Source organism: Amia ocellicauda, chromosome 11, assembly GCF_036373705.1.
Source record: "Amia ocellicauda isolate fAmiCal2 chromosome 11, fAmiCal2.hap1, whole genome shotgun sequence".
Lineage (NCBI taxonomy): Eukaryota > Metazoa > Chordata > Actinopteri > Amiiformes > Amiidae > Amia > Amia ocellicauda.
In genome coordinates, this window is record NC_089860.1 from 5,518,379 (window position 1) to 5,538,023 (window position 19,645).

The window sequence follows — 19,645 nt, forward strand, 5'->3', positions numbered from 1 at the left end:
CTTAAATTGAACCCTTAATTGAACTAATTTCAGAGCCTTTAAATTATGTTTAATAGTAGGGGGGTTTAGTTAAGTATACAATTGTATAAGAAAATTATATTATGGAACAAACTTTTAATCAGTTACACAATTTTTAAAGAGTCAAATGTAATCAGATTACTTAAATTAAGGGTTCAGTTAAGTAATTGAGAGCTTGGTTGGACCAAAAACCAGCAGGGTAGGTGGTACTCCAGGACAGATTTGAGAACCATTGCTGTAAGTAATGACCTACATTTGTATTGCCTACACAGGAATCACTAATGGTAACTTTAGTTTCCTCTCAACTAGTAAGATTTGTATTAGTTGCATCCAATCAATTAATCTTAGAACTTTGATCCCGTTCTAAGAATCCTTCATCCTGTTCAGACATACCTCAGCTGACGCTAAAAAGTCAAAGCTGTGACAACTTTTCACAGAGCAATAAAAGAGCAAGTAATTTCTCTGCAGAAAATAACTCATCCCAACTTCATGTTGGTAGTGTTTAGCCTCTGTTCTGTTGCAGTGCATTATTGAGTTGACCGCAGTAGACAGCAGCCCCAGCTCACCCTCTCCACCCTCTCCCTCTAACAAACCTCCACAGCTGAATATGAAGCTTCACTCTGAGGAGTTGTCATCTGTGAGTGTATTCCTTCTTGCGAGAAACATCCCCCTGCCCTGCCCCCACTGCTTCTCTCAGGAAAGAGAGACCAGCTGTAACAGCAGGTCCCGTAAAGCCACTAAGCAGTTGGCCATCTCTGGCCCATCTGAAGCCAACTCAACTGTCAGCAGGAAGAATTTCCTGTCATCTTCCAAGCCATCTAGCGCGAGGGCTTCATGAAGCTCAGACACGCTCAGGGCTTCGGGCTTGTCCTGGGTAGAGGACAGTTAGAAAAGAAAGAGCAGTCTGGTTCACTTTGGGAGCAATTTCACATGAGGTCAGGCTGGTATGCCTACTACCCAAGTTGTAAAATTAAAAAAGGAACAGCATTGATTGAGATTATATATGTAGGTATATAGAGAGGGTGATGAAACACCTAGCACAAAAAGGAGCAGGTACAAACACCTCACCTGTTTATTTCCCAGAATGACAAGGGGTAGCTGTGAGTCTGCTGTCAGAAGTTGATGCAGTTGGTCTTTGGCTAGCGGGAGCCTCTCTCTGTCAGAGGAGTCCACCACATAGACTAGGACATGCGCTTTCTTCAGGTACTCCACCCAGTACGAGCGCAGGTTCTCACTGCCTCCAACTAGCAAACAAGCAAAAGAGCAGAACTCTGTCCCTGGAGTGGCTTCACTGAACAATGTTACATTCACACACACATTTACTGATCTGTACTGAAAACATGCTACCTAAAAGTTTTGGATTATTATTATAATACATGATCACGTGATTAAGCCTAAAACCCAACTACTAGTATAGTCTGGAACCCAATCTCTAAGCTAAGTGGATATGTATGATGAGATGTGTAGGTGTGAATTCATTAGTAATTTATGGTTAAAAAATAAAAAAAAAATGAATACAGTATTGTACACATTTATGAAAATCCTGATTTCTATTGTCACTGTACCTGCATAAGGTAACCAAAGTCCAGGGATCTCATAGATCATAGGCTATTACCTGAATGTATTGATGACATTTGATTTCTGATACGTGTAGAAAGACAACACATCCATTGTACTTTTTTTTTTCTCCATTTGCTCATCTCAAAATAAACTGAATCATTGATCGCCATACGTCATTCAATATTTGGTCACCCTTTACAATGATGGGCACCAATTCTTAATGTAAATTATGTATAAATACCAGAGGAATAATGCATGAATGTGTTCGAGCCGGGAGCTGGGAGATGCCTGCAGACACAGGAAGTGTACTCACTCTCCAGGAAGTCGAGCTGGCAGGCCAGGGTGCTGAGGCTCATGAAGTTGAAACCCCTAGTTGGGCCGCAGCCTCTCTTCATTCCTCCTCCAGACAGGCCCTGCAGCACACTGCTCTTCCCAGCCCCGTCCAGGCCCAGAACAAGAACCTGTCTCTCCCTCCTCTCCTCCTCCTCCTGTAGAAACACGCCACAGCCAAGAGTCAGGCACCCTCAGCACAGCCAGGGCCACTTTTAGTTAATCAAGAGATTAGACCAGTTTCATAGCTCAGAGCAAGGCTGGAACAAAATCAGTTTTCCAAGGTGAACATTTCTAATCACACTTCTGGCAATTAAATTCACTTCTTGGTCTTCTTGATCTTCACAGGTGAGCAAGAGGGCAATACAATCTTGAATGTAGTTGAAGGACTTTTGGCAAATGCATTTGAATTCAAGTCTGCTTGAGACATACTGTGTCTTCTACTTTTCAGTCCAACTCTTTTAAAACCCCTTTGCAACACTAGTTTGGTTTCAGAAATACTTTCGCCAATCTTGTTTCCAAGAAATGCTTCAATGAAAACAGTTCAAACTGTGCTCAACCTGTATAAGTAATGGTTGCTTCCCAATAGCTGTCAAAATCAATTTGTAATGATGCAAATGACAAAGTATACACTTTGGCAATATTTAGGAATTCTTAGTTTTGCAAGGGGTAAATGTCAGATAACTGTGAAAATTAACATTAGTTACTTAAAGTAAGTGGCCACCTAGTTGTCTGCTAGTGTTCCTGGAGTTTAATGGTGTTGCACAGAATACCCTTGCCCACTGATGTCAGTACATAGAAAAGCCGGTGTAGTTAACTTAATCCTAAAGAATCCAGTATGATGTCACAAACATTATATAGGCTTGACAAAAATATCCAAATTTACCAGACCTCTGTCAATGACATACATGTCTCCCTGGGTTCCTAACAGTTGTTAGTCTAAACACTTCACCTTTTCATCACCAAAATTAGTGGATTTCTGAAACCTATCATCTGGCACTGGATTGTTTTTTAGATTAAAAGGAGTTTAACTAAATGTCTTATTAATCTAAGCTTCAATAAGAGGGTTCAAAGTGCTCTGTTGGAAAGAAAAGAAGGAATAGGGAGTTCTGAGGACCAAGAATGATTAATCCCCTTTGAGAAGAGGAGGGTCCACACATCAAACACAAAGAACTGTATTTTACTTTCCTATGTTATATAATACATAAGAGCTGTGTAATGAACAAGTAAAATGCATTCATTATGCCAAAACTCTTTTCATAAATGCAATAATTCTTAATACAAAAATACCTCCTGCTGCATTGCATAAGAAACGATATTCAGAGCTTTAAAAAAAAAAAATCAGATCCTAGTTATGAACAGTGATGTGTACAACCACAAAAAATATTTGGACATTACATTTGTTAGCATAGAACATTGGGTGATCATGCATATCACTTCTGTGAATTTGAATTCTGTGAATAAAATGTCACATGTTTTCCAAAAACAAATAACTGCATTATTAAAATGTCCTTGTGCCAACACACTAATTTTGTGTTCAACATGTAGAGACAAATATTGCAAATCAATGAAACAACAAGGGTTTGGCACCACAGATTTAAGAAAAAAATATGTTTTTGAACCTGTTAAAAATACATACATGAGTATTGCTGTCATATTAATTAATTGTATTAGAATGAAAGGATGATGATGGGAAATTTGTTGAAATATCTGTAATACATTCTTCAGTAAAGTCTAAAGTGTTTATGCCTCATTGATCATTCTAAACCACCAATGAAATTACTGCTTGAGAATTTCCCTTGTTCACTGAAGAGAATTGTAAATCAAAGTATGTATTTAGATCCTACTCTTATAATTTTAGAATGTTTGAATTATTTCAGGTGTTTTATTTTGAAGTTGCTTCACGGAAGAGTATTCTATCCATGTTTCGTTTATTTTTGCTGGTTGTGTAGTAGTGGGTCTGTCTGCCTGCATTAAGTCATGGGAAGCCCTAAAGGAGATAAAGTGTCAACATTGAGCAACAATTACTGAAAAAAATAATATCAATTAGATTAACATTGTTTGTGAAAGGGGTAGGCCCCATTAGCCTTGTGACTACAACATTGACGTTTGTTTTACAAATTGTCCAAAAACACATGGCTGTTGATAAAAGATAGTCAATTTCACAACATGCTTCATTGAGGTTTGCTGGCCTAAAGAACACTGCAGTGGTGGTGGGTCTGATCAAATGATTATGTCATTGCAACAGCTCTTAAATAAGAGACATTGAGCCCCCGCCTGCCCATACACTCACATCATTGGCACCAGACCCCCCAAATGATGTCCCCTGGTAGGAAGGGGAATACAGAAGTGTACCCAGGCCAACACTTGACTGTCTTGTTTCCCCTTTATGCCTGTCTTGTTTTGCACCATTTCCGTGACATGTGTTTTTCTTCACGGGAGTGCCTACACATCACCTCTCGTTTTGTTAAACCTTTGCACCAGCCGGTAAAGTATTCACTCGTACGATAAGCAAACAAACAACATGCTTTACTTAATCGCAAAAAAATCATCACTAACGGGTTTAATAAAATAAACTGTACTGACTGTAAGTTAACAGTACATTTCCTTTCCTTTAAAATCAACAACAGTAGCTGACGTATTCGTGCATACGCGTGTAATAATTATTTGCACAATTTCAGCTCTGGAAAGGACTGGCATCTCGCTGACCTGTTCGTTGTAGCACACTATATATAATATAATCAGAACCCATTACATATACAGTGAGGTGGCAAACTGTAATGAAATAGTTAAATGAACAATTAAACTGTCATAACTGCGCCCCCTGCAATTAAAACAAGCGTAAACAGGACTGTCTGCTATGTATGAAATACCCTATGTAAGTTTAATACAAGTGATACTCAAGGGACAACCGGATTATACACAACACTGATACCAAGCTTGCTTTTCGGGCGCTATACGGACAACAATGTCAGAAGCCTGGAAATTGTGCCGGCTCACCTCTCTGATCATGTAGTAGTCCACCTCCGGAGACCATACTCGCCTCCTGTAGAAATAATTCCAGGCGATGAAGATAGCAGATCCCAGGGCAGCCACCGCAGCAGTCAAGGCGATGGAGATGTGCCGGAGCAGGACCATGTGTCAGCGCTGGAGCACTGAAACACGTAACGCAAATGACAAGCCAACAGGATGCCTTTTCGGAACAATGTAGCGAAGACAGCCGGACCACGTGATCCAGCTTGGCAATGAAAAAAAAAAACAAAAAAAAAAAAAACAACCTCGCGCAACCGGTGCCGCGTGATGTCACTCAAAGGGCGTGGCTTTAGTCCAACTAGAGTTGACTTTCTCCGGGAAATGCCCCCTGCCCCCTGCATCTCCCCAGACACCGCTCAAGAGCACAGGATTCACAGGGGGGGGTTGATTTGCAGTGCAGTAAGCCTCTGTTAGTAGGCTATTTGGATAAGAACTCAGTTTTGGGTGGATCATGTAAATGAGCGTACACAGGAACAAGCAAGTGTCATACGAGTTGTTCCATATCGTTTTCTGAATAAAGACATTGTTGTAGGATTGTCATAATATTAATTTTCCATTAAACATACGTTTTTTTTAACTATATAAAACAACATAAATTACAACTTAATTATTATAGCTCTATGAAACATTTCAGAAATAACCAGCACGTTTTTCTTTACGTTGTAGTCTAACGTTATTATTATTATTATTATTATTATTATTATTATTATTATTATTATTATTAGTAGTAGTAGTAGTAGTAGTAGTAGTTAGATCTGTCATGACAACAAATCGTTACTTAATTTCAGCAAGAAAAGAGACCTTCAGGAAGAGTATGAGCAATAGATGGCGCTAAACACTATGTGAAATAATTATAAAGAGGCACATAATAAATCAATTAATTGATAAAATATGCAGACTAAACTTTTTAAATAATTCAGCTTTCCATCTTTTTGTATGCATTAGCCTACATGTTCATTTGAATCCTATCAGTGAAAAATTAAGCTGTTTTTTGATGACATGGCACATTTTCGTTGTTGAAATTCGAATCGAATAACCAATGTCTAGATCTCAAAAGTACATTTTAATTTTATTTTTAATGTACTTCCTTGATTGTTTCATTTGCATTCATGGAATAATTCTACCCTAAATCCTAAAGATTCTTATCCCTCAAACAAAACAGAGTCCAATTTTACTTGGGACAAAGCCGACTTTTCAACTGAAATCTCCCTAAACATCTAAATATCCTCATATTATATTTAACTACACCAAAAAAAAATATATTGGCACAATATTTGTATAGTATTAAAACACCCAACTTAAAAACAACAAAAATCACAATACCGGTATGTTTAAAGATACACAAATAACAACTGCACAATAATGTACAGATTTTCTTTTTAAACGTCCCATATATTTCAATAATTACAATACAATTAGTTTAAGAATTGCTATTAGAGGATTTACGGTAATCACCTGGATGACGTAATTCCACCCGCAGCATCACGACCGAAACAACCAGTACAGAGGGAGGGGGACACTGTCCCTTTAAGAAAAACATTTAAAAAACAACTAATAATAATCAACTACAAAGGGATTTCAGGCAGGATTTGGCAAATCATTTGGCAGCAGACCGATGTGCAGAAGAAGAGTGCGTTTTGATGGGGAATGAGGGAAATTTGTAGGGAACAGAGCAAGCTAAATATGGTGGACAGTGCCTTGGAAAACTAAAAGGAGGCTTTTTAAATATTTAAGAAAAACATTGCGCTTGGAAGGGAAACATTTCCATCACTCGGGAGTGCGACTGTGAAAGTGCTCGGTTCAGCGGTCCTGAAGGGAATGGAGTTGGGACGAGCCGAGCGGAGGTCGGGTAGCTGCTCAACTGCATGGCAACTGCATTGAAACAATCCAAGCCAGCGGACAACCGGCTGGAAAGTTAAGTTTATCTCCGGAATATTAATGTATTTTACCGAGATCTCTAAATACTGATGAGGAAAGCACAAACACAAACTGAATTTGATGGGAAACGCGTTTATTTAATGTTGGATTTGTCTAAATAATTAATTATTAAAAAAAAACAACACAAAAAACACACTGCGCCCTACATCAGACTGCTTTAGAATTGGTTTTGTCTAGTTATAAAGCCAGGCGAGTGAGAGTTGAATGCTTTTGCATGGCAGCCAGGGCTTGTAAAGTGTAATGAATGAGGAGAGATACTGGATACAACCTCGGAACCGACGAATTTATGCTCAACGTGTGTTACTTTGTTTTTGATGTTTTAATTGTGTGGGACAAAACATTGCGGTTGAGGGCATTTTTTAAGAGCCGCCGACTCGGATAACACCACCCCGCCGGTCCGAGCGCGGCCGCGGAGGCGCAGGATAATGGGGGTAGATTTCCTGAAAAACACGTTCCTATCAGCGACTGTACTGGACATCGCTTTCGTCTAATGCTACACATAGGATTTACAGTATTTCAACTGGATTGCAATTTCTCCGGGACACGGCTCACCTTTAATGGCATTTAGACGACCTACAGAGAAAATTACATGGAGACTTGCCTGACATGCCAAGGAAGGAGTTACCATTGCCAGAGGGTTGGGAAGAAGCCCGGGATTTTGACGGGAAAGTCTATTACATTGACCATGTCAATAAAACCACCAGCTGGATTGACCCCAGAGACAGGTATGGCTACGAGATACCAGGTTGTGTGAGTGCTATCATCGGTGACCCCTTTGAAGCAGCTCATTGGGGTTTCCACCTGAGCAGTGGGTGACTTGTTTCCACATCGGCTGAATCGTAGCTCTCATACACCAGTCTTGTTTATAAGGGAACTGTTGAAATAGCCGCGTTGAAGTTTGTTTTTATGGAAGGATCACCTCCAAAATCTACGGGTGTTTTCCGGGGGGATGGATAGTCACTGAAATTTCAAATACGGTCACTTGATTGATTATTTATTTGTCTGTACAAAAGGACACTGTCTGCTACACCAGCCAGTCATTTCAAAATACAACATAGGTGAAGGAAGAAACATTCTTCATTTGGCCTCGTATTTATATATTTTTATATGTAATTCTGAGGCCTACAGGAAACGCACAAGGGGCATTATTATTATTATTATTATTATTATTATTATTATTATTATTATTATTATTATTATTATTATTATTATTAATAATAATAATAATAATATTGTTATGGAGTAGTGGTTAGGGCTCTGGAGTGGAGGGTCGTGCGCTCAATCCCAGGTGGGGGGCACTGCTGTTGAGCAAGGGACTTTGGCTTGATTGCTCCAGTAAATGCCCAGCTGGGTAAATGGGTAAAATGTACAAAAAACAACAAAAAACTGTGATGTATTGTAACAATTGTAAGTCGCCGTGGATAAGGGTGTCTGCTAAGAAATCTAATAATACATTGGTTTAGGAAATTCAGTCGAAATTACTATATTATGAATCGCGGCATTTTCGAAAGATATATACGGGCGAGTTGGGGAAACACCTGCTGGTTTAAGGCAGAAAGTTGTAGCCTATGTATTCATATTTAGGGACAAATAGTGAAAAGTCATAAGAGTTTCTTTGTAGGAAAAGCTTTGTACTATGCTTTTTTCTATCTTTTCTTTCAGATTTACAATACGTGTGTATACAATACCTGGGACTTTTTAAATTAAAGCTGCAGGCACCAAATGTAGCTATAGACTCCACTAACATGGACTTTTTAATATGACATTTTTTCAAATTGGAAAATTCCTAACACTATGCATAAATAGTAATTTTGTGTATATTTATTCTTGGTTTATTTGCATAGGACTTTCTTATATACAATAACTCAACATTGTATTTATTGGTGTGTTTTTGAATGGTTTACTGCTCTTCTTTACTGCAAGCGCTTAGGCTACTGCTTTAGCCTACATTTTCTGGGTTCTGTATTTGGAATCTGTATCTGTACATTTTATTTTGCTCGAAAGTTGTAGAACATGTGTAATTTTGTTTTCCTGGGAGCTGTTAAGTTTTTCTATTTATCTATTTAACAGGAAAAACAAGGGAAGAACAAACAAACATCCAGTTGAGAAAGTTTGTTGTCTGTAACTTTAAGACAGATCTGTTCAATAGCTTAGATCTGGAATTCTTAGGATCATTAGTAAATTCCAGGGTCCATAAGCTTAGTATACGATCTCATGAAAAATGTCAGCCAGGGATATAAACCTGAGGTACTCATTAATGAGAAGTATAAACCAGTGAAAAGGCGGTGGCCCTGTACTTTTTTCACTTGTCTGATCATTAGAATAATTTCTATATATTCTGGACATAATTTATTATTCATATATACATGCACACAAACATAACAAGGAAGAGTTTATTGGCTAAGTGGAATGTAACAGGTCACACAGTATCTAGGATACTAAGGGCAGAGGTATAAACAAGAAACTAGGACTGCATTCCTCGAATGTATTTCAGAAAAGGGAGGAGGAAGGAATGACAAGGAGTGCCGAGATTCCGATCTCAAATGAGGTGCTTAGTAGTAGTACAGTCATTAGTGATAATTTCATATATATCTTCCATTGGTTGACCTGAGCAATGTGACACAGGCCCTGTTAGTGTAACTACTGAAATGAAGTGCATAAGCTAACATACACACACAAAGTTGGAACAGGTGACTAAAACAAAACATGAGCAGAATAAATAGGAGGGAGTTCCACATTGTCACATTGGAGTTTATTTTTACATGTGAAAGTGCACACGTGTTTATCTTCTTGGGGATGGAGTTTCGGCGTGCAGTGTTTTCTGATGTATAGGCTATACGGTCAGACATTAGATAGAACCCTACAATTGTCCGACCTCAAAGGATATGATTTTTAAACTGTACAGTGTCCTCCGTGTACAGGGTTTCGGTGATGGTATACACAGAAAACGTACCATCTGCAAATACAGCCTAAATATATTCAGTGGATATGGCTTCTCATTTATGGAGGAGAATGCAGAAAGGCAATGTATAAGCAAAGTCCTAGTTTTCTGTACATCCAGTACCCACCAGTAGTCTCCACATTTCCCATTCTAGTACTGTTTGGTTGTTTTCACATTAGAAATCCCAGGGAAATGCTGGTACTAAATAAGCTGAAGTCTTAGTGACTGATTAAGAAGTTTTTCCTTTCAGAGGTGCTGCAGGGGTATGACCACTTTGTGGCAGACTAGCAGTGAAAAAAGTTTAATTGAAAAGAGCACATTAGTGAAAGAGGAAGAATACATGCAGGTAACAAAAATGTCCACTATAATTACACTATGGGAGGAATAGAACTAGAAGAAGAAACGCATGAGAAAGACCTAGGAGTCTACGTTGACTTCTCACTTTCTCCATCCAAACAATGTGGGGAAGCAATAAAAAAGGCAAACAAAATGCTAGGGTATATTGTCAAAAGTGTAGAATTTAAAACAAGGGCAGTAATGTTCGGACTGTACAATGCACTAGTTAGACCTCATCTGGAATACTGTGTACAGTTCTGGGCTCCACACTTCAAGAAAGATATCACTGCTCTACAGGCAGTTCAGAGGAGAGCAAGCAGACTTATTCCAGGTCTGAAGGGAATGTTCTACTGAGAGACTGAGGGAACTGAACCTTTTCACCCTGGAACAGAGGAGACTACGTGGGGACTTGATTCAAGTCTTAAAACCATGAAAGGCATCGACCACATCAAACCAGAGGAGCTTTTAAAGATCTGCAGGGACACACAGACCTGGGGACACAAATGGAAATTGGGCTTCAAGGCATTCAAGACGGAAAACAGAAGACACTTTTTCTTATGGAACACATACACACTGATGCTAAATTAACAACTTTGTATGTATGAATATCATGGCATGTAAAGTGAAAAGGTATAACAGAGAAAGTCTGTGGAGGAGTGGGTGGTTTCAGGATGTTAACATAGATAATAGGACTTCCCATGCCATATAAAATGTATCCCTAGTCTCCAAGAGACTACATCTGACTTTTCCAGTTTTAGATTACTTTTAGGTTTGTGTTTACTCCTAGTCATAAGGCAGTGAGCCAGCAAGGATGCAAGAACCAGGGATGTTTGACCTAGATTGGGAAATGGAATTCATGAGGTAGACATAAATAACTGTAAGTGGTGTGGGTGTGATTAGAGATAATAAGCATTTTCACAAGCATAGACAGCTGAAATAATTCAATTCAGTTTTCATTTGATATAGCACCCTTCACAACAAGCTGCAACAGAAGTCACCAGAACATACAGAACAATACAGAATGAAACTGCTCAAATCTGTCACACATAGGGTGTTAAAGGGGAACTAGCACAATCTATAAAATGATTGGTTTATATGTACTCATATGTTAGTAGGAGTGTAAAAGTAAAGTGTTTTTGTTTTTGGTTTTGGTTTTCTTGGAAGACCAATCTGGTGCTCTTGTTGATGTAGTCTTTTCTTCTCTCTAGTAAGTATTGAAATGTCACATCCTGGTTCACCAAAGCACTCTCCTTTGGGATATTTTTATACTTTTTAGTTTTGAAAGTCACTTAAATTATAGTGGACCAGCAAAATCATAGATACTTTTACTTATACACTCCTACTAACACATACGTACAAATAAAGCAATCATTTTAAGGATTGCGTTAGTTCCCCTTTATACCAGTGGAGATTTTCAGGCAGCTTGAGTTTGGAAATGGGAAATCAATGCAGGATTTCAAAAGGAATAGGGGCATGACTCACAGAAATGGAAGACAAGTGTGCTCTTAACAGAACTGAGACCCAGACGTCCTCTGTGCTGTTCAAATTTAGGCTCTGCTCCCAGCCAGTATTTAGAGAAGTCAGTGAAGGGGAAATGCAAGGCAAAAAACACAGTATTGTACATTTTGCATTATTGTACCCTTGCACAAAATAGGTTGTAACCAACCAACCATTCTCTCCTCCATATTTTGCGTTTTTCCTCCTCTTCAGTTTTTCTGCACATGAGTGCACAAACAACTTCAATGGCAAGCTGCTCTTCTTTGTCAGGCTCCATTTCTGGCAAAGTCACAGAATTTCTTGTGTGTGTTTTCCTGAGACAACGCAGTTTCGGGCACAGACGCTGTTTGTCGGGGATCCTTCCAGGTCAAAGATCTTGTAATTTGTGAACCTTGTCTGTGCTCGGTTGTGTAGTGTGCACACCACTACATCGACAAAATGACAGATTACAAGAAAGAATGTTGTGTAATGTAAAGCGGTACAGCGAATTTGGTAGTTTGAATATCGTGTAGTGTGTACTTGGCATTAGTGAAGGAAGAGTGCAAAATTGGGAAAAGGAAAGCGCTAATGAGGGGAAGAAAGTACATAAGTGCTGGTACAGAGAGGCTGATGATCAACAGTTTCCAGAAGTAACCAAACTGAGGCAGTCTGCTTTGGATTGCTCAGGATTTCAGGATGCATTCTGATCTTATTTGACCAAACACACTCTTACCTAATTAACTAGGCAACTTTTTTTTTTGTTTCCTCTTCCTCATTCTCCATAATTATTGGTTGTGGTCTATTGGAGAGCTCCAATTGAGTTTCAGCATGGGTTACCATAAAATCATCAGTTTCTATGGACTGGGGACACTTTAGTTATTGATGACTTAAAAACAAGGAACTGTGCTCCTAAAATGGTTGAAGGGTATCTTTGTGTTGGTGAATTCTCTAAATGAAATGAAATGAAATTCTCTAAATTAAATTGGGTCAGAATGTATCAAAACATCTGCACAACAGTTGAGAATTAATGGCCTTTCTATCAGTTGATGATTTACCTATAAAACCTGCAGGATTAGATGTGGATTTCCATGACCATGTATGGAGAGCTCAGGTATATGGTAACCATATAGTATATAATGTAAATGGGTGGTTACATACTCCAAAATATTGACTGTCACTAATACTGAAGTCATACAGGCTTACCTGCAATGTCGCTAAGATATAAGTGAAGCTTTAGTTATAGAGAAACCTTTTACACAATAACTACATGCACTCTGCTTCCTACAGTCCAGAAAGTCTTCAAGAGTCTTCCATATGCTTCTAGCAGAGTTTTGCTCTGATGTCTTTGCCGTGGTGCACCACATCAGACAGAGGAAACTGCTTTTCGTTTGTAGCTGTTGGGGGGATTAAAAATGTGAACTGCTTTGCATGTGGATGATGTGTGAAATTATTATTTGTATCTAATTTGAATGAAGAACTGTCAGGATGGCCAAATCAGTTAAATAAGTTGTCTCTGGAGCTCTTGTGAAATCATAACATGTACATGCCTTAGGCTCTGTAATTATCTTTTTTGTGGGTATCTTAGACTGCAGTGTAACTCTACCATTGCTGTAGTTTAGAGCATAGAGGGGCTGCACTGCAGGCTGGTGGGGGCAAATGCAAATATCAGGCGTTACTTCTTCAGATGGCTGCTAATCTCCAAAAATGTGTTGATCTGCTAACTTTTCTGTAATCCCATTAGAAAGATTTTCTGTTTGAGTTACACCCGGTCATGTTGAATTAATTTTTTCCTCAATAACTTGATATATTAATGGAACTTTGGTAAGATACACAATCAAAAACAAACAAAAAACAAAAAAAACAGGTACATATACTGATCTGTTTTCATTCCTTACTTTTACAATGTCTGTGTAACAATAATTAAAATCATTATGCGTGCCTTCATCCTTCACAGATTGATCAGATTTCCCAAATTTGCCCCAGTGAACAGACTCATTAGGTTTTATGCATAAGGAAATATGTGTTTTGTATTGTACCTCAAGTGTATCTCACCATTGAGAAGCAAACTGAAAAAGTGAGAGACTTAATTTTAATCTTTAAAGAAGAAAAGCACAATAAAGAAAATTCTGGCTGAGAGTTAGCACCACTGCTTTTGTACACAAATTAACAATGTTTCTTAGATCAGTAATCTCAATGAACAACTTCCGAACAAACATTACATTTTTGGGCTGTATACTAATTAAGTAGCTTCAGTAAAAAGGTGAAGTATAAAACAATATGAACCAGAATGCTAAATGGTCATGAAATTTGCCTCCATAGGATCAAATGGGTTATTGAATGTTAACTCTTAACTAATGACAATGGCGTTACTCGACTGTAGTCCATCAATTATGAATTGCACAATTGTAATCAAATTCAGGTCTAGTATACCAGATGGCAATGTTATTTTTGTTCACCCTAATGCACTACTTTATGTACTCAAAATCAGTTATTTGGAAATGCAATCTTTCTTGGAATAATTATATATCAAAAATGATATATAACATTACAAACAACTGAATTTAGAAATAAATAAATCAATAATCTTGTCACATGAATATTGATTTTTGTGCTATGTTTACTGCTACTGTACTTAATGTGAATTCTTAGAGTTTAATATAATTTGCTGCTTGTCCAAAAACACATAACACAAAACCTATATGTTCCCACGTACTGAGAATTAGGCTTTTGCTCCACCATTATAATGAAAGAGCAACCCTTTTATTGTTAATAGGGCTGTAGCTATCGATTTAATATGATAATCGATTATTCTATAAATAAAACTATCAATTATTCGAATAATCACAACAACAAAAACATTGTTCTATTATCAGTGCATTCTTATGGGGTCCATGGCATCCTATTCTCGAGTTCGCAGAACTCTGTGAATACAGGGCTCGGATTTCCCAGAGGACTCATTTTACATTACACTTAACCACTTCAACTCCAGATGAAAAAATGAAAACCCTTCCCAGGTACCAGATTTTGAAAAGAATGGTGATAATGATTTAATGCCTGAAATGTAAATATTTGTATGAAAAATGTAAATTTTTCATTACCCCTTTATGCTCATGTGTACTACATATCGAGGTTCAGTAAAGAGATAAGTACAAGGTTTTTTGAACAAAGAAAACAATGCAAATACCTTTTGTTGTTTACAATATTATACTCTATAATAAATTAAAAATATTAAAACAAAAATATTAAACAGTACACGGAAACACTAATAATACGCAATACACTGGAACTTATATGAAAATAATAAACAATAAACTGAAACGTAAATTAAAATTATACACTGAAATCCTGTAATAATAAACAATGAACAGTAATTATCAACTAAAACTCAATCTCTGTTAAGCCCTGTGCCATCAGCGCCTTGCTCTGTGCAATGTATTGAAAAGCTTGGAAGACAGCGCTGCAGATGCGCTACAGGCTCCGCGCAGCATTGTGATTGATCTGTCTGCCGCAAAAGCTGCTTCTTTGCCTTGTATTCAGCACTGTTTTTTGAACGCATCTCGACACAGCACTGTATAGCACTTGGTAAAAACTACATAAACCACAACTAAACAAGTACATCTAATAATAAAACTAGCAATTATAATATACAACTATATTTATATACTTGTAAAAGGTGAAGGGATTGCCACAATAGACGGAAGACTTCAATGCGCGCACAGGTACATGGAGGCTCTAAACAACATGTGATTAGTTAAAAACATGGTATGATCGCCATCCCCGGCTTTCAGTTCGCATTCTACAGTATCAACATTGGCATTGGGAATGACTTGAAACTACATGGTGCTGAGGGTTTTCATTTGACGTGCGTGCGTACATCATGGTATTTAAGTGGTTAAATGTTCAGTCCTGTTGTCCTACATAGCGCCCGGAGCCTAAATATGTTTCAAAAGTCTATATCCAAAATTCTACGTAGAATTTGACATGCCTGAAACATGCACATAATCCACGTGTCTTCCATCGCGGCACACGTGTCCGCAATATCCCACATGTCTACAGCATAATTTAAAAATTACTTTACACGTAAACCTGAGTTTCCCAGCTTAAATCAATTAATTTGTTCAATGCTGTGACTGTCGGTGGCACAAGCATTGGCGAGAGAGCCAATTGATTTTAACTAAGAAATTATAGTGTGCTTATATTCAAAAGTCACTTTTAAATTATTCTGTACCTTTGAGAAATTGCACCCGGATTGAAGACATGTAGAATTACGTGCATGTATAGGATATGTCAAATTCAATGTCGAATTTTGGATATAGACTTTTGCATAAATTAGCATGAGAGAAAACATTACATCGGAGGCAAGCAGCAAATACAACACTTTCGTCAGCGCAATTTCATAAGTAATACCACAGTTGCCCTATTACTAGCAACGTTGCAAAAACTTACCATGCTTTTCGTTTCAAGTGCTCAACCTTGTCGGATGTGATCTTTAGGAAAGCTAATTCTGATTTACACAGTCCACAAAGCACCATACGGTTATCACTCTTTCTCGTATAAATACTCCCATAGTTTCTTTGCTTTCGCCCGAGTTTTGTTTTGTGCGGTGGCTGGCTGCGACGTGCAGGTTCAGACATTTTTCCAGTGAGGCGCACAGGTGGATGACAAACCAAGTCATGCATTACTGCCACCTACTGCTGTTTGAAAAGAAACCGTTGTACTCACACAGAGCTAGGAATGTGGACCAAGGATATTAGACGAAATGGCTAATATCAAGCATATTAATAAGAATTGCTAAAATAGAGGCAACATAGCCAAATGACTATTCGACTGCTGAAATAGAAGTCGACTACTTTATTAGTCGAATAAGTCGACTAATCGTTGCAACCCTAATTGTGAATCTGTTCCTGTTTCCCCTTGGGTGACAATTCTATGCACTGTATGCGACTTGATCACAAGAGTTGGCCATAGTCATACACGAAACACTGAAGAAACACTGTTCCCTATAAAATCATGCATGTTTTCACCAATAAAGATTTAATGTTTAATGTTTTTTTCTTCAGTTATCTTAATCTGTGGAAATGATTGGATGAAACTGATTGCTTCATCTGACTATAACTATTATCGGCTTGTTACTGATTAGCAGCAATATCAAACACTGGGTTTGTTCCATGCTGTGATTTGTTAAAAAAGGCATGCATAATTCTGTATTAATAGTAGGAATAACTAAAATAATCAGCAACCTTTTCCTAAAAGGCTGTATTGACATACATGTACTTACATGTGATACACCACAGAATTCCTTAAGGGCAAAGGAATGTTATCTTTAAAATATGACTGTAGTTTGTTGGGGGTGGACCACTTTTTTTATTGCTGGACCTTGAACACAGCCATCCAAATTGCCCTGTGGAATTTACATTACTGTAAAATACCAGGCTTCCGCATTGTTCAGTTATCTGTGTTATTTACATTCACCATTTTAAACTGATTTACGTTGCCTTAGAAAGCAAGTCATTCCAATTGTATTTGAACTTCTGAAGTGACTCACATAGATTTTCCTACCCATCCCAGTCCAGTACAAACCTCTTAATATCAAGATTGCTCAAACAGTTCTGAGTGTAATTAAATGTTTGCTTTTTCGTTGTTGTTGGTGGCAAATAATTTCCCATAAATTGGAGGTGCTGTTGTGAAATGAATTAGGAACAAACAATCCAATGATGCAGTGAATCACAGTGAACTGTGGACATACAAAGGGGATTACATATTAGACCGGAGTGTTCAACTAATGAAGATAGGATGAAGTAATGAGAGAAGGGATGAAGACTGGCCATGAACTTGGTACACCAGGCAATACAGTGAAACCAGGAAAACGTCTCTGTGCATAACATTAACCAAAAAGTTTAGTTATTTTTACCATCTTAAAATGAGTATGCTAAGCCCTGCACAAAATTATTAAATATTCAAATAGCATTTCCTTGGAGGGTTGTAGAAAAATCCTAACCAAGGCAACAGACATTTGCAATTGAAAAAACGCTGCAAAAGTTTGTGTTGATTCATTACCATAGTGGGAAGAAATGAGGGGAAAGTGATTCACCTGAAGAGAGAAGAGAGGAATTCTTCACACAGGGGTTATCTGGCCCTCTTACTCGATTAATTAGTCTCTCTCTATTCTTCCTGCTTAGCTGATTAATTGACACTAACTCTTGCAGATGTTTGTCAGTTTTAAGTGTCACTCTCCTCAGTGTCATTTTATACACCACCCGGAGAACAACATCTGAAGAGTAAATTTATTCTGTGAATCTTATAGGAGAGCAAATGTAGATTGGAAGAGCGGTGCATCTGTCACAGTTTGTAGGTACCTGGCAAATCTTTAGCAGCCCCTGTTGCACCACTACCCAAGAAACACTCTCTGACTTAAACCAACATACCCTGGTGAGAGGGGACCAATTGCTTTCCATTGTTCAATTCAATTCAGTAAATCTTTATTGTCCCCAAGGTGCAATTGATGTGCAGCAGTTCAAAAACAGACCAACAAAATCTATAACAAACACACCGTAAAATAGATCTAAATATATACAATCCGACATTAATAATAATAATAATATTATTATTATTATTAATAATAATAATAATAATATTATTAAGTACATGACTCATTATTATCACCATCATTGTTGAGGATATCCCTGTCACAGTCTGTTAATGACCAAGCCCAGGCTTGACCCAGTGACATCTGCCTGCACTTTAAATGAGTGGCATTGCAGATTGAGCCATACAGGTGGCCAAGGCTGCTCATTTTAATATGGCATGGGATCTGTGTCCATGGTCAGTCAGTCAATTCTGGTGAGGGCGAATAACACTCTAATGTCTTGTGTAAAGGGGCTATGGGACAATCACTCTGCTTTATCAAAACTCTCTAGAAAAATATCATAGCATCAATATTGCTTTACTTTTTTGTGTTTTATAATCAAGGGTAGTAGTAGTTTATAATTAAGTAGTTTCCTGCCAGATTGTTTGGTTTTTAATCTTAAAATTGAACCTTCTGTCTTTTCACTCAGTTGTGAAATTATTCAATTCCACGGGTTAATTTCGTATGGGTGGAGGGGGGAGAGTTAAAATATCTAATGAATAAAAGCTGTTATGTTGGTACTTTAGTCTGAGAAGTTCAACTAGGAGTGAAATGTTCAGTAGGTGGGCTGTGCATGATTATGGTTTTGGCATTACACTATGGTTAGATTAGATTTTTGTTCATTGTTTAGCATCTAAATATGAAAAAAAGAAAAATGTCACCTAATGTTGTTTGTGTTGTAAACTTTTTTTCCCCTCCAGCTTTCAGGTTTTGAAAGCTTTGACAGGGTGAGATTTAAAACAAGAGCTTCTCTTTCCTTCTCTCTCTCTCTTTACATTATTCATAACTTGAAAAATGAACCAGTTCGATTTCACTGTTCGAAAACCCCCCAGCTGCGGACAAAGAACTAGTTTTCAATATCCTCTCTGTGTTGCAATCTGGCTGACAGGGTAGTGAGAAGACTGTCATTGTGACTTGCTATATGCATGTTTACAGTAACACAGTGTAACACATAAATTTTTATTTGGTGGAGAATACAAAGTTTGTTTTTGGTGGAAACTGTTTATTTCAAATTCTTATTTTTTTCATTAGAATATACAAAACTAAATGGTTTATACATTTTATTTTTTCACAATTTGTCTCTGGTGAAATGGTTCAACATGGAATTATTGCATTTTGTAAATTCTATCCTGTACATCACAAATTGCTTTTAAAAGCCAGAAAGTGTGTGGATCATAGTCCGTTGAGATTGCAGAACTGGTCGTAAACTTATACTGATCTACTGCTATTATGGGGGAGTGTATGTGTGTGCGTCATGTTCATTTTAATTTTTTTTTCCCGTTGTTGTTGTTGTTGTTGTGAACGGCCTTTGCTATATACAGTAGGCCCAGTTTACAGAGTCTGAAATGTGTTGCCTCAGAAACATCTAGGAGATATGTAAGTATGAC

At 37.7% G+C, this 19,645-nt stretch overlaps 2 protein-coding genes across 2 annotated transcripts in view; one reads left to right on the forward strand and one right to left on the reverse strand.

The window, feature by feature from the left end:
- Nucleotides 1–22: 22 nt before the first annotated feature.
- arl10 (ADP-ribosylation factor-like 10) lies at nt 23–5,279 on the reverse strand. The gene is made up of 4 exons (XM_066716450.1): nt 4,909–5,279; nt 1,892–2,066; nt 1,087–1,262; nt 23–888 (listed from the first exon to the last, which is right to left on the reverse strand). Exons 1-4 carry the CDS (start codon nt 5,044–5,046, stop codon nt 712–714), a joined length of 666 nt encoding a protein of 221 aa, XP_066572547.1. The 5' UTR covers nt 5,047–5,279; the 3' UTR covers nt 23–711.
- Nucleotides 5,280–6,411: 1,132 nt separating this feature from the next.
- Nucleotides 6,412–19,645, forward strand: part of wwc1 (WW and C2 domain containing 1) — a 50,748-nt gene continuing 37,514 nt past the window's right edge. Inside the window, exon 1 of the mRNA XM_066716449.1 lies at nt 6,412–7,604. Coding sequence (XP_066572546.1) covers nt 7,486–7,604 — 119 coding nt within the window. The 5' untranslated portion in view covers nt 6,412–7,485. The remainder of the gene's footprint in view (nt 7,605–19,645) is intronic.

Coding starts and splice junctions, on each gene's coding strand:
- arl10 (XM_066716450.1), bottom strand. CDS start 5,046: ATGGTCCTGCTCCGGCACATCTCCATCGCCTTGACTGCTGCGGTGGCT. Junction 1,263..1,891: donor CCAGCTCGACTTCCTGGAGA/GTGAGTACACTT, acceptor CTTGTTTGCTAG/TTGGAGGCAGTGAGAACCTG. Junction 889..1,086: donor TCATTCTGGGAAATAAACAG/GTGAGGTGTTTG, acceptor TCCTCTACCCAG/GACAAGCCCGAAGCCCTGAG.